At 35.5% G+C, this 14,726-nt stretch overlaps 1 protein-coding gene across 6 annotated transcripts in view; it reads right to left on the bottom strand.

The window, feature by feature from the left end:
- LOC114058971 (dynein heavy chain 5, axonemal-like) overlaps nucleotides 1-14,726 on the bottom strand; it is a 157,743-nt gene that overhangs the window by 83,501 nt on the left and 59,516 nt on the right. For all 6 annotated transcript variants that reach the window (XM_027886895.1, XM_027886897.1, XM_027886898.1 and 3 more), the window contains 4 exons: nucleotides 8,512-8,646; nucleotides 7,299-7,488; nucleotides 4,413-4,630; nucleotides 3,198-3,509 (listed from right to left, as the gene is read on the bottom strand). In XM_027886895.1, coding sequence (XP_027742696.1) covers nucleotides 3,198-3,509; nucleotides 4,413-4,630; nucleotides 7,299-7,488; nucleotides 8,512-8,646 — 855 coding nt within the window. The remainder of the gene's footprint in view (nucleotides 1-3,197; nucleotides 3,510-4,412; nucleotides 4,631-7,298; nucleotides 7,489-8,511; nucleotides 8,647-14,726) is intronic.

The raw sequence follows: 14,726 nt of genomic DNA, 5'->3' as shown, positions 1-14,726 counted from the left end.
GAACTTGAGTGAATTGTTTGGACAGGGGGACTGGAAAATGAGTTGGGTCATGACAAATATACATAAACTGTGAAGAATTTGGATCAGGAATTTGCTATCCCTTACAAGGAGATTGAAAAATGAAGTCAGATGCTACAAACTCATATGAAAATGAGAGATCCTTTTCCACAGAGTACAATAGCTATGGAATTCACTGTACTCTACAACACTCCTCAGGACAGTATGTTAGTAACATATTCAAGACAAGCACAAGAATAACACAATAATTTAAAGTTATTAATATTTGTAATATTAATTTTAACAACAGCATTAAAATATTATATTTAAGAAACTCTTTGGATTATATTTGCACTTCTATGCTCCAGAGGCAATACCAGCCTTTACACAAATTGGATTGGTGTGAGATTTAATGTGGAGGGAGGAATTAGTCACATCTGAAACTTAAGTTCCTACTAGATTTTTTTCATTTAAACAACATATAGACATGTTGAAACTTAAGTTACTCACATAACATCCATCACTGGTTTGAGCTTCACACTTCTCAGACAAACTTAATAACACCACTCATGTAATTATTTTGATTATTTCAGTTCTTTGGAACTGTCTCAGAAAATTACTTCTATTATCTAAGCATTTCTATTGCTTACAGGTAGCAGCATCAGTCATAAATAAGGATGCGGCAGCAGAGCTTTTAAATTTGAGAGACTAGAGATTTTTACTTGAAATTACTGCTAAGCAGGAAACATTGCTGACAAGAAAAGGAGGGTGAAAATCCAACCCCTCAATCACTGTTTTAAAAAAATCCTGTGGAAATACAAAAGGACTCTTAAGATAATCTTAAATCAAAATAAGGTTCGTTTGGGGGGTTGTTTGGGGTAGGGGCTTTTGTCTTTTGGGTTGGGGTTATTTTTAATCTATCGTTCTCTTTGGACTACCTCCTGACCTTTTATATATATATATATATATATATATATATATATATATATATAATATAAACTGGTGACTTACAATGTAATTTATAACATACATGAAAAGAATAAATACATTTTTGCCACTGATTCACAACTATTATTTTCTAATGTTTCCCTCCTTCCTGCTCCTTACTTTACCTTTATTAACAATGATTTTATCCAACATGAAGACTTTCAGTGACAAATACCGTTTTGATTAGCATAAAATATGAGAGTTGCTTGTAAGCAAATTGGAATTACTAGAGCAATTGCCTTACATCTATTTTGGTGGAATTTTAATTGATTTCAAAAAGCCTCTTAAAGTCTACTTAAAGACTGAGTCTCCTTGATTACTCTATTTCCATCTACAGCCTAATCTTCATTTTCTCTGAAAATCAGATTTTTTGTAAGATGTTTATATCCATTCTCCTCCTAATATTAGAATTAAATTCAACAAGATCTATACGTGGGGTTTGACTACCACTGCTGATGCATTATTTCAAAACTTTTCTTTTTGAATTTTATAATTTTTTTATCGTTTGAATTTTATCTTTTTTATGTAGGAGAAAATAATAACTATAAAAAGAGACATGTGAACACAAAAGTGGTGTTACTCTCATCTGTAAAATCAGTTTTATTGTTTCTATTATTTGAGAAGCAAAGACGGCACATTAAAAGTGAAAGAAAACTGCCAGCATGACAGCTTTCATTTACATTTTGATAGTTCTAAACGCAGCCTTCAGCACTGAAGTAACTTCATATTTCACTGCATTTTCATCTCTCACTCTAATAAAATACATATTTTTCTGGACTTTATTGCTATTGCTTCAGGCTTGGGCATTTTAAATGTTGTTATTATGTTTTCAGAGCCAGTTGTAGCATAAAATATAAATAGAACTGTTGCAAAGAAGCAGTAAATTGACCTACATATACATTACTTTGGAAGCATATTTTAAAATTCATTTTCAGAATTGTTTTTCTTGCTGCTGCAGTAAATACTATGTCATATCATTATGTTTTGGAGATAGAGCAAAATGAATAGCTTGTTAAAGATTGGATTTAAAGTAAATGGGCACTGAAATGAAAAATATTTGTAAGAAGACGCTTGTTAACATTCAGGGCATTCCAAACCTATATCAGTCATTGCTTTTATCATGATTTATTTCTGAAATGTCACTCAAAGTTCATTAAAAACTGCATTTTAAAAATATAACAGCAATTAAAAATATTACAGGAGAAACCCCTGTGAAATTCAACACCAATTATACAGATAAACTGGCAGGAGCAAGCTCATGGGAAACCCAAGTATATGGGCAGTTGCAATTACTTCACAGATGTTGAGGAAATCAGAAGATAAGACAAGATAAGAATAGTGACAGAATTGCAAAGACATAACTATTTGTTTAAAAAGTTCCAAAGCAAAAATATTTCAATGTAATTGAAAAAGTATACTACTGAGATTATGCTTCTATACCCACTGCTGAGTAAAACGACCCATAATATTATGAAACATTCCAAATGATTCAGTAAGCCAAGGCTTGCATGGAGATGGAAAAACATTTAGAATTCTTGCTTTGGATCTACTGATTGAACACAATTTAGTCAAACAGTGTATCAAAGAGATGCCATTTCAAAAATTTCCTTTGGAAGAGAAACATGGATAACAAAATCATAAGAGACAACTATAGTCACCTATGCTGAGCTTTGGAACAGCACAGAACAGCACACTACCCTGGATTAATTCAAATTATAGCATGTCTTTTAAAAATAACTGAAGGATCAAATGAATTCCTGTTTTACCAGAGTAAATCTAGTTTAATTTCTTTCTGCATTTACTTCCTTATATTTAAAACAAACAAGTTTACACACTTTCTTTGTGTATCCTAACAAAAATTAAAATTGCAGTAACAATTACAAGCAAAGAGAGTATCTGTTTTGTAAATATGCAATATAAAATAATCACAGGTTAAACAATTCTTTGCCAACTAAAGTATGCCAACAAAACAAAATATCCAAATTATTCATCTGTTATAGTTTCAGTCATTCATTAATGTTAGAGATGATTTTTTCTCTCTCTCTCTCTTTTTTTTTTTTTTTTTTTTACATAAACAAAGAGATGAGAATAATTAAAAAGAAAATTTAGGGAGAAACAATGCTTCACTAAATAAAGAATAAGAAATGCAATTTTTTTTTTTTCCGGAAGTGGTTAATTCTTAGTTAATTCTAAGTTAATACTTAATTAAGTACCTGAAATACATCATTAAAGCAATTCCATAGGACATCAGAGTACGTAACAGGTAGTGTTTGCAGCCAAGCCTTTAAAATAGGTTTCCAGTCTAACACAGAGGAACTCATGAAGACCATCCCATTACGAGAAACTGTTGCAGGGGAAGCATTGTCAATGTTGTGAGGTTCAAAAATAATCTTGCAACTGGGGGACATTGGAATACGATCTCCATTGGCCAAAGTAAGGGTCTTATTATCATCCAGAACAGAGTTCAGATTTTCAATCCATATTGCATCAACGGGTCCATCCAAAACTATCCAGATATGCTCACCCTAAAATAAAAAGGAGAGACACACACATGCAGCTTTACTCAATTGACCAAAAATACACATTTACTTAATATCATAGAATGTACTCTTGGATATAATTAGAGTCGTAATTTGGTGCTCGGCATGAAATGCAATTTTTACCATTTTCTCAGTGATTCCTTTGTTGCCTTGTGTCAAACAAAAGAAGGATATTAAAGAATAGTGCCAAAAATTGATTTGCACTGTACTAAGCATAAAGCTGTATCTTTCTTCTACAAAAGTGCATCAGCCAGCCTAGCATCCATCAAGATGAATGAAAAAATTTCCCATACAATGCAATCACAGACACAGTCACAAAGTGAGTCCTTGTGGGATGTTATACAAGTATTTCACATAAGGCTTCCCATTTTCCAAGTGAGAACTGAATGACTTTTCAGAAGATGTAAGTGTAATCATGATTCCATGAAACATGATCTGCAGGTTTGATAGGAGAATTGGGAAATGTCTATATCGATTTCTTACCCAAGCCTCTTACATTCTCATATAACTAGTGAAAAACAGTGGTAATGACACAAAATCAGATAGGAGAAAATTAACTTTCCTGTCCTTACGTCAAAACATGAACAGATCCTGCTTTTGTGTTTGAATGGTAGGATCACCTGCTTACAGAAGGAAGCATATCCCTTAAAATATTTTCCAAATTAATTCTGGAACCCCAAATGCTTGGGAAGCCTAGTGTTATCTGGCATATATATGTTATTCTGACTCTTGTGTACATAGAGCTCACTAGACGCAAAGCAAAACTAACACTGCATATTCCCATTTGATTCAATAATGGAAGATCTCTCAGATAAATGACAGGTAATGAGACCTTATGGAAACAATATTAAATGTCTTTATTAACTATCATGATACAATATCCATTACCTTCTTTGCTTTTAAAGTTTTTCTCCACAATGTAGAGAAAATACCATCTGTCCAGTCATTTGTAGCAACATCAAGGGTACCAAACATCTGGGAAGCTGTGATTGCCTTTGGGTTCATTCTCATCTCTTTATGAGGAGCACCACAATCTGTCATTGCTTTCATCAAAATATTAATACATTTTGTCTTTCCTGCACCAGTGGGACCTAGAGTCATCATACCTTAAAACAACACAAACATGGTTTAAAACGAAATGTCAGTATGTCATGCTACCATTTAATGGTTCATTGCATCAATGATCTTTGTTTTAGTTTTACCGAAAGCCAATATAAAAGGATGTTTCTCACTCCATTTAATGTTGATTGAAACAGAATTTGAAAATATTATGAAAAGACCTCTATAAATGTCTGCTCTATTATGATAGGCAAGCCTATGTGGGTCTGTATCCTCCCTCAGGCAGTTCTTTTCCTTTTTCTAATGAGAAAACACAACTGCCTTTTGATGTTTGCGTGCAATGACATTGACATGACTGGTGGCAAACAAAACCAGTAATTTCTAAATATATTTAATGAGAATGGGTAACTTCCAATGATACACAAAATCGAATGTATCTTTCGGAAGCAAAAGTAACAAAAATATGTACCTACATCCATCCATGATGACATTTTAATACATCTTTCTTACATAAAACCAGTTAACAGCAATAACACTTAATTTCATCAGGATATACTTACGCTGCCTGAGGAAAATGAATCATGTCCTCAACAATAAATTGAGCCTACAGTTGAACTTTTTTCGTTATGTTTTCTAGATCACCTATTCAAGAGGCCCAGAATCCATCCAAAATCAGATGAAACATTCAAACTGAGACTTCTAAAGTCATTTCAGGAAGCTAGATAACTCCTATTAACCCTAAAGGCAACTGGACAACGCAATTCTCAGTTGGCTTTGAAAATGTCTTCAACAAATGTACCAACAGAACAATCCCAAAACCTAGTTACAAACCTAATCCAACACAATCCAGATTCCTTGATGTTTTCTCTAAAACTATAGGGAGCGGGATGTTCTCCAAAACAATCTGAGGACCCAGAAAATCACTTCCTTGTGCCATATGTTGCATATGGGGAAATCTAATAATAATTCAATGTTAACAGAATGGCCTTTCTGCTGGTTTCAACGGTATTTCAATTAAAATTGTTATGCCAAACAGATTTCAGGATCCATGAACTAAATCTCCATGCATGCATGTGTGTGTGCGTACGTGTGTACAAGCACTTCACGTGCACACACTGCCTCCATTTCAACTAAGAGAAGTCATACATTTTAGAGATTTTTTTCTTGATTTTTTGAAATCCCATGGCAACCTCTCCATAAATCCAAGCATCAGCGAGTAGGACAAATGGAAGTCAGGAAAATAATCTTCTTCCCTCCATGCAATAACTTCTGTCATAGAAAGGCCTGAGTATCCAACTGTTTGGCCAGTTGGAACTACATGACCTGGAAAGAGTAGGGATGTGTAGAGAGAAGAGGCATCTAAGCAGAATGTCACAGTGGGTCCTGAAGATTTTTGAGGAACAGTGAGTCTGTGGTGTCTCAGAGATCTTCTCAGAGAACAGCTTCTTCTAACATGAGGTACATTTAATGATGACTGAAAGTCATTAAAATTTCCATGGTTCTTATATAGAAATAGTTATGGTTTGATATGGAATACTGAATCCAGCTATCTGGATGTAAATTATTAATTCTTCACAGCATGAACCAGTTTTTTCATCTAATCAATAATCTGAATTAAAAGTTTGAGGCATTAAGGGCTCATACTGTGCTATGTGAGTGAGTATTTCCTTTTATTTGTTTTATCAGTTTAAGCTTACTATTATTTCATTATTACATGATAGGGGAGAATAAGAAAGGATGACATCTTCATAAATATTTTCCCCTTTAGTTATGTTTCCTTTATATTTTCCCCTTATTATATTAAAAAGCCATTAGTTGTTAGAGGTTAGTGGCAGGGGGGGGCATTTAAAAGCTGGGATACTTTTTTTTCCACTCAGCTATGAATTGCAAACCTGGATTTACTACTGTCTTTGATACCTTTCCTAGGACAGGGTAGTATTTTGTGCACTGTAAAAATGCACTTTCATAGAATCACAGAATGGTTGAGGCTGAAAGGAACTTGTTGTCTTGTCCAACTCCCCTGGTCCAGCAGGAGGCAGGCTTCTTTGTCCTCAGTATAAATGGCAAGAATCAATCACAAAGAAAATACCTGAACTTACATAGCTCTTACATCTTAATCACAGAATTGCAACTTTGTTCAGAACAGAAAGATTTACTTCCACAGAATATTCTGAGTTGGAAGGGACCCACAAGGATCATTGAGTCCAGCTCTTAAGTTAATGGCCCGTATAGGGATCAAACCCACAACCCTGGTGTTCATTGTATCGCATGCATGGTAGAATCTATGGAAGTAAAGGTTTGAGAGGTTATTTTTGATAATCCTCTCAGCATTATAATCTCACAGTAACATTAAACTTGAGCTTCATGACTGAGCTCTAAGGGCAACAATTGTTTTCAGAACACTGAACAAAATTGCTGTCTCTGGATTCTAATGTATACATTTTAACTTGTTCTACAGAAATTTCAGTCACTGAAGGCCACACTCATACTTCCCATAAAAAAGTAACACAACAAAGCTAAAATATCACTATGTGTGCATTGCACACTGAAATAAGGTCATAACTGCTTCATAGCAAACTATCCACACAGGCTTTAAAAATTACATCTGTTCAATTTTTAAATAAATTTTTCCTGAAAATAATCTCCATTCTGTAGTAGATAATATAAAAAAATATTGCTTTTATGCAGTCTCAAAACCTCATGTAGCATGCTAACCATGTCGGACTTGTTGAGTTTCATACAGCTGAATAAGTTTAAGTATCCATGGTGGATGATGAATAAGCCCTGCTTTCTCTGTCTCTTTTCGGATGGCCGACTGTAGTTCAGGATACCCAGCTTTATCCAAAGTAATTCCAGGGAATAGGTCATTAATGAGACTCATAAATAAAGGTTCATCTTCATCCACCTGTGAAAGATAAAGTAGGGGGAAATACATTATTTATTTATTGAAATTATTATTTTAGCTGTAAACAATCTTCAAGAATACGCCATTTGAAAGAGGGCAGTAGAAAATACAATCTTTTCCAAAGCAAATATTATAATTATCCACTAGTTTTATGAAGTGAATTTCACAAATGCAATCACAAGTAATAATTTCCATATTAAATACTTAAAGCTTATAAAAATGTTAACAATACAGTTTTCTTCAATATATACACACACACACATTTCTTCATTTATTACATAAGTTTGCAAGATTTATTCCAATCATATTTTGCCTGAGAATTTTTATAGTTTTTTTCCTTCTGTAAATCACTGAAGCACTGCTATGGGTTGGTTTGAACACATGTACCACTGCACTGAATAGACGATCATCAGAAAAAGAGTGACTCCATCACAAAACTGGCTCCCAAGGTAAATACGCAGAGTCTAGACATGCTATAACCTTTTAATTACAGCAATAAAAAGAAAGATGAATACTTTAAATAGTATTATTGAAAGACATTAGACTATACAAGTAGGCGTTAGCTGCTTCCAATTACCTCACTTACTGCAATTCTTACGATGTTCTGAAAAGGCAACAGACTCCCAAGAAATATATAAATTGAAATTCTGGATTAAGAAGGGTCTTTGATGACATTATTAAAAGTTAATACAATGTATTCTTCCTTTCTCTCCTTAGAGCAGAAAGAATTAAAAACAAGAGCCAATTTGAGGATCAGGTAGGTCCCCTAGGATCTGATGGTATTTCCAACGATTTTTTCAGCTAAAGCTTCTGATGTGTTTTCCTCTCTTTAAAAGACAAATAATGCTCACATAGTAACCGTACTCTGATGCTCCACTCACTGATTTATCACTGATCATATTAAAAACTGAAAAATAATGTATCCAACCACTGAAGAAAAATAGCTTTTCAAAGTGCATAATAAATGCCCTTAAAAATGTAATCAAAATTCTCAATTGGGGAAAGTCACCAGTGTTACAGTACCAGTTTGGAGAGGTTCATGTCCCGCAGAACTCTCATCACAACAGTTTTCTCTGGTTCTTGGGGATTAGATCTTTTCACTGCTCCAAGTGTTCTTAAAACAGACAGGATATTTCTAAGCCCAAAGTCATAGTGAACCTTGAAATAATGCATAAACAAGGTTGGTACTATAAAGATCAAACACTTCAAAATCTAGAGAGGGCTGAAAACTAAATTCATTAAATAAATAAATGTTATTGAACTTTCAAATACGATGAAATTCACAGCTCATCTTTTCAACTACATCTCCAGTACTGTTGTTATTAAATCCCACAGATATTTTCTAGTGTTGTATGTCTGTATCTACCAAGTGTCCTTTTTGGTGGTAGACTACCATTTTTACAAGTCGTCTGTAACAGAGCTGCATCTTCTAGCATTTTGCTAAATTCATAAACCAAACTACATCTCCAGACTACCCTCTGCTTTCTACTTGCACAAGGACTGTTGCTATCTTGATGTACGGTTCTGGGATTCATGACTAAAAGGGCCGATCTGTTGTTGATATTAAGAAATATGCTGAAATTATTCAGATACAATTTGTTATATGTAAGTCTATCTTAATGTTCAATGTTCTCAATGACTTTCTGCTTTGTGGAGGGATTCCTAACAACTTTGTTCAGAACAGAAAGATTTACTTCCACAGCCATGTGCATCCTAGAGGTATATCTAACTAGCTTTGGACTTAGGGAGGCAAGGTCTGGCCTATCTTTCCTTTTTCTAACTGGCACAACTGAACATCTGCAGGGTCATACAAACATTCTCAACTAATTTTTGCACTTATACCAGAACATACAAGTCTTATTTAACACAGATTCAAAAACATATATAAATATAAATATAATATAAATATAACTGCTGGCTGCTCAGAAGACTAAATGTTAAAGACAGACACGATAGGAGATAATCAAGATATAATTGTAATTGGAGAATATCTGCCCCCTCTGATTAATCAGAAATGTTTTTGAGACCAAGAGTATAGACTCTTTTTTACTCTATCTATTGTGTGTTGCCCTTGTCCAGCCTCCAGCCACGCATCCAACTACTCTTTCACTTCCCCTGCTCAACAGAACAGAGTGAAAAAAAGATAAAAAGAAAGTTCTTTAGAACTTTAGTCAATATAAAGACAGAGACATACTCACTAATTAACATCACAGACAAAATAGACTTGACTTGGGGAAAAATAATTTAATTTATGGCCAACTAAAATATATTTGGATGGTGAGAAACAAAGACAAATTAAAACAGCATCTTTTGCACAGACCCCATCTCTATTTTCCAGGTTGACAAATTGGAACAATACACTGAGTAAACCCCAGAATTTTCATCAAGGAATAACTTATTGATTTAGTTTGTAGATGATATATATCTGGTGAACTGGATCGTAACTAGAGTTCAAAATTACTAAGAGAAATTCAATACATTATTTATGCGTAATCCAATGAAATAAAGGCAAAATACTAAAGATGGAAACAACCAACTGCACAAATAAAGAGTAATAACTTCTATTCATTGAGTTGTGAAACAAGTCAGGTGCAGAAAGCTTTGCAGAAAAATATCTGACATTGGACTGAAGCCACAAACTCCCCAATGACTTATCTACAATTATAGTAGGCAATAAAAATAGAAGTGTCCTTTTTAGAAGAGTTGAAATGATATTTCCCTCGTAGTTGGCACTTCTATACTGTGCCCAAAAGCTGGATTCCACATTTGAAGTTGAACCCTACTGAAGAGAAATTAGAAAAGAAATTAAAGTTATCAGTTGAATAGAAAACATGCTATATCAGGAAGAAGTAATAAAAAATCTACTGTAGAAGTAGGAAGAGTGAAAATGTAGGAAGAGTTATGACAAAATTCTTCAACATGCAAAAGATACCTGCAAAGAGGAAGACAGGAGGAATAGAAAGGGGAAACAGTAATGTACTACAGTAGAGCAAGGGATATTCAGTTTAACATTTAGTGAAAACGTTGTGACTGTAATGAAAACAAAACTTCGGAACAAACTGCCAGGGAAACTGCAAGCTATCTGTCAATAGAAAGTGTTAAGGAGAGTCACAACGATTATATCAAATTATTTAATTATTTCTTGTCCTCCAGAAGGGTAAATGAACAACCGCTCAGGGCTTTGCCCAGCTTCTTCTTCTATTATTCAATCAGGTGGCAAGTTGCTACCAGTTGAAAAAGTTAGGTATGAACATTCAGCCACTTACCACTAGGAAATCTCATATTCAGAATGGAAACATTAATACAAAAAGATAACATCATGTGATGTTTGGAAAGCACATTGTATGTTGATAGCAAAGTCAGGTATCATTTGGTAAACAGTATGTCCTAGTGAAATGTATGGAATCATGACAAGAGTTGATACATTTCTTTTTTCCCTTGTTAGATGACCATCATTAACATACTGGAATGAGTCCAGCAAAGAATGACTAAGTGAGCAGAAAAGAGATGATGCTAAAAATTTTCAATGGGGGAAATGGCAGCTGTTTGCACTATTAAGATTCTTTACACAGAAAAGGTACTGAATATCTCCATCCTTGGAGATATTCAAAACTCAACAAGTGCCTTAACCACCTGCTCTAAATTGACCCATGCTGGGCTAGGACTTGGACAACGCGACCTCTGGAGGTCCCTTCCAACTTACTGGAGTCTATGTCTATTAAAGTGATGACTGCGCTAAATTTGAAGAAATACTTTCATAGCTATTAGAAAATTTAAAATAAGCTGAAATTACTTTTAAAGACAGGTTTTCTGGTGCATTCCAACTGACCTACAGGATGGGTGGTTCAAAGAGACTATCATTTATATACCTTAATCAGTCTGCTAGGTTTACAACTACTTTGCCTTTCAGGAATGGCACAGCTAGAATTTACTGGCAAATGTGGATTATGAGTTATTTCCTTGTTATATCTTTTAACAGCAGGGAAAAGATTGCACTTGAGCAAAATGCAGTGGTACAGCCAATGCTCTAATAAGAAAGAATCAAAAAATGGGAAAATAAAAATCTCAGTACTGGAGATTTTTAGAGTACTTGCTCCACGGGGAAAAGAAAAAAAAGAACGAACAAACAAACAAACAAACAAACAAAAAAACCCCACACCCCAAAACCAGGATATCAGTGGTTTTCTCCATATGAAAGTACCTTAAATAGATGATACTCAAAAAGGGATTACTGCCTCATTTACTTTCAAGCTTTGTTAGGTTTTTCTTTTCAGTTTCTATGGTTTTCCCTAAGCTGGGTGAGGTTTTGTGGAAGGAGGCAGTAGGGAAGAAGTCCTGTAACAAAGACAAATAATTCAGCTTTGGGGGCTCTGTCAGAGTAACTCTTTCACAGGCTTGTGGACACCTTAGGTTTCCTACATTTGCTAAGGACTATTCTTTTATTTTACTGTTTATTTTTTTTCTTTACTGAAGGAGATGAGTCAATCAGGGTGCCTTTGGCTACTTGTGAGTCAGAGTTTCTCTTTCTACAGTCTGCATTTGTGTGCGTAAAATGTCTGGAGGACTTAATGTATTGCTTCTGGCAAATTCTTTTTAGATTTTCCGGGACTTAAGTTCAGCTGGTGAATGGTTGTTTGTTTTATTTTCTTCTGATGATATATTGCACTTTCTGAAAACAGGCAATATTCTGCCATTTCCTATTGCATTGGTTCTTTATGTCATCCTGATCTTTCCAGTCAACTGCCTGGATACCGAGCATTACTTAACTTCAAATTCCAAATTCACCATTGAAATTAAATAAATAAGTTCCACTAGGAAAGACAGATTAATACGAATCATAGAATCACAGTATGGTTTGGGTTGGACATGACCTTAAAGATCATTTGGTTCGAACACCTCTGCTATGGGCAGAGAACCTTCCACTAGACCGGGTTACTCAGAGCTCCATCCAATCTGGCCTTGAACATTTCCAGGGATGGGAAATCCAGAACCTCACTGACCAACCTGTTCCAGTGCCACACTACTCTTATAGAAAATAATGTCTTACTAGTATGTAATTGAATAAGCTTCCAAAAAGACTGTCTGTACTTTATAATTTTAGTTTTCTGGCTAGACAGAAGCAATTTGTATCCCTCTGTACTCTTAGAAACATTTTCAGTTCATGAGACCTCCGTATCTATATAATCACGTATTGCATCAAATGTACTCCCCAGCCTACAACAAACTTCACAAGGAACTTCAGCAAGTGATTCCAATTATTCCACTACTACTTCAACTATGAATAATGGGGGAGGGAAATAACAACACATATTCAAGTGAGGAAGTGATGGACTCAACTGAGAAGAAAAAAGTCCAGTCTGTAGTGGACAAGAGAGACATCAAGAATGACAAAACAGCGTGGGAAGTGGCCAAGCTCAAGTGTATTTGTGAAAATAAGGAAGGGCAAAGAGAACAGCATCATGGCAGAAGCTCTCACAGCAGAAGCAGGTGCCAATTGGACATGCCAGTTCACTAAGGTATGCAGCATGACAACAAAACAGGAAAAATTAGACCTTTGTGTGCAGTTATGGGGCTACAGCCTAACAAGGAAATGTGGTGGGATAGCTGCAATAGATGGATATAGGCTCTTTAGGAAGGACAAGCCAGGAGGACTTGATGGACAGTTGCCCTTTAAAGTGAAAGTGTGGGAATCCTTTCCCTTAGGATGGCTAATGAGCCAGTTGAAAGCATCTGTGTTAGAATTAGAGGGCTGAACAACCTTGTGGCAGATGTCTGCTGCAAACGTCCTGATGAGGAAAAAGCTGATTAATCTTTCTCCCCAACAACTAGAGTTAGCCTCACCTTTGCAAGCCCTGATCCTCACTAGGGGCTTGACACACCCCAGTATCTGCTGGAAAAGCAACATAGCAGGGCAAAGGCATTCTAGGAGATTTCAACACTGTCTCCATTAACATCCTGACAGAGAAAATGGTGACTAGACAAGATGGTCAAACACTTCAACAGCTTGACCAAAGAGGCTGTGCAGTCTGTATCCTTGGAGACATTCAAAGCTCATCTAGACAAGGTGCTAAGCTACCTGCTCTCTTTGACTTCAGTTTGAGCAGAGGTATAGGCCTTATTGACCTTCAGAGTTCTCTTCTAAAGTCAGTTTTTCTCTGATTTTATAATTGTATATAATGGATTTATACAAGAGCAGGACTGCCCAAAGGGCTGCTGATAGGCACAGGCAGGAGGACATAGGAGCATACTACCACAGGTTTGCAGAAGGTTGTGCTTCCTGGCTCATATTACTGAGTATGGAATGATCCAGGATATCACGCATGAAGTAAACTGCTAGAAGTAAAGATCAGCATAGCAGGCTTCTCTTATGGATACTGTACATGTGTGAGATGGTCCTGAAGAAATGATAAATACAGATGGAAAACTATTTCCTGCAGACATCATGGCTTGCATAGTAAGAACCATGGAATTTAAGTTATCACAGAGATATAAGCACAAGATGCAAATATATAATTGTGATGTAGCTGGGTGTAAGGGTTGTGCCCATGTGCACACTCAGAGCACTTGGTCACTGATTTTCACTAATGTCAAGGAACTCCCTTGCTAGCACCAGCCCATATGAGGCAAAGGACTGACCTGAGACAAGGTGATTGAGCTACATGTCTTCACAACAAAGCATTTGACTAACTGGTACAGAAGTTTTCCAGATGAGGATTTCAGACAGTTTCACAGAGTCTTCCAGGCAGTTCCTACGATCCCTAGGCCAACTGATAAGCTTTACTTATATGCCTCAGGATGTTAATTAACATGATGAGCGGAGAGTCTTGCTATCTCAGAGGCTCCAGGGCAGTTTCTGCTGCAGAAATGACCAAACTGCACATAGAAATTCCTTGTGCAGATGCAGCAATGATTATGCATAAATCATTGTACACTATTAAGATATTTAAAATAAGTTCTGTAAACAGTTAAGTTTTGTTTAGGTGTGAGCACTAAATTTTTAAGTAATCTATCCAGGAGTGAACCACTTCTAACACCTGTGACAGCAGAAAATGAGCACAGCACTTTACCAGACGTAGAAGGCCAAATTTCTGATGCCTGCCTACACACCTTTTTCACACTGAAAGAAAGAATCATGTCCAGGACAAAAAAACACCACACAAATTGAGGCAATAAGAAAACTTAGTCCTACAGAGGTCAAACCTGAAGAAAAAAAAAAAAAAAAAAAAAAAAAAAAAAAA

The sequence above is a fragment of the Empidonax traillii genome, unplaced genomic scaffold (genome assembly GCF_003031625.1).
Source record: "Empidonax traillii isolate 1590-97213 ecotype Southwest subspecies unplaced genomic scaffold, ASM303162v1 scaffold196:size3368384, whole genome shotgun sequence".
Lineage (NCBI taxonomy): Eukaryota > Metazoa > Chordata > Aves > Passeriformes > Tyrannidae > Empidonax > Empidonax traillii.
Note: the sequence above shows the minus strand (reverse complement) of the source record. Positions and strands in the feature narration are given on the sequence as shown.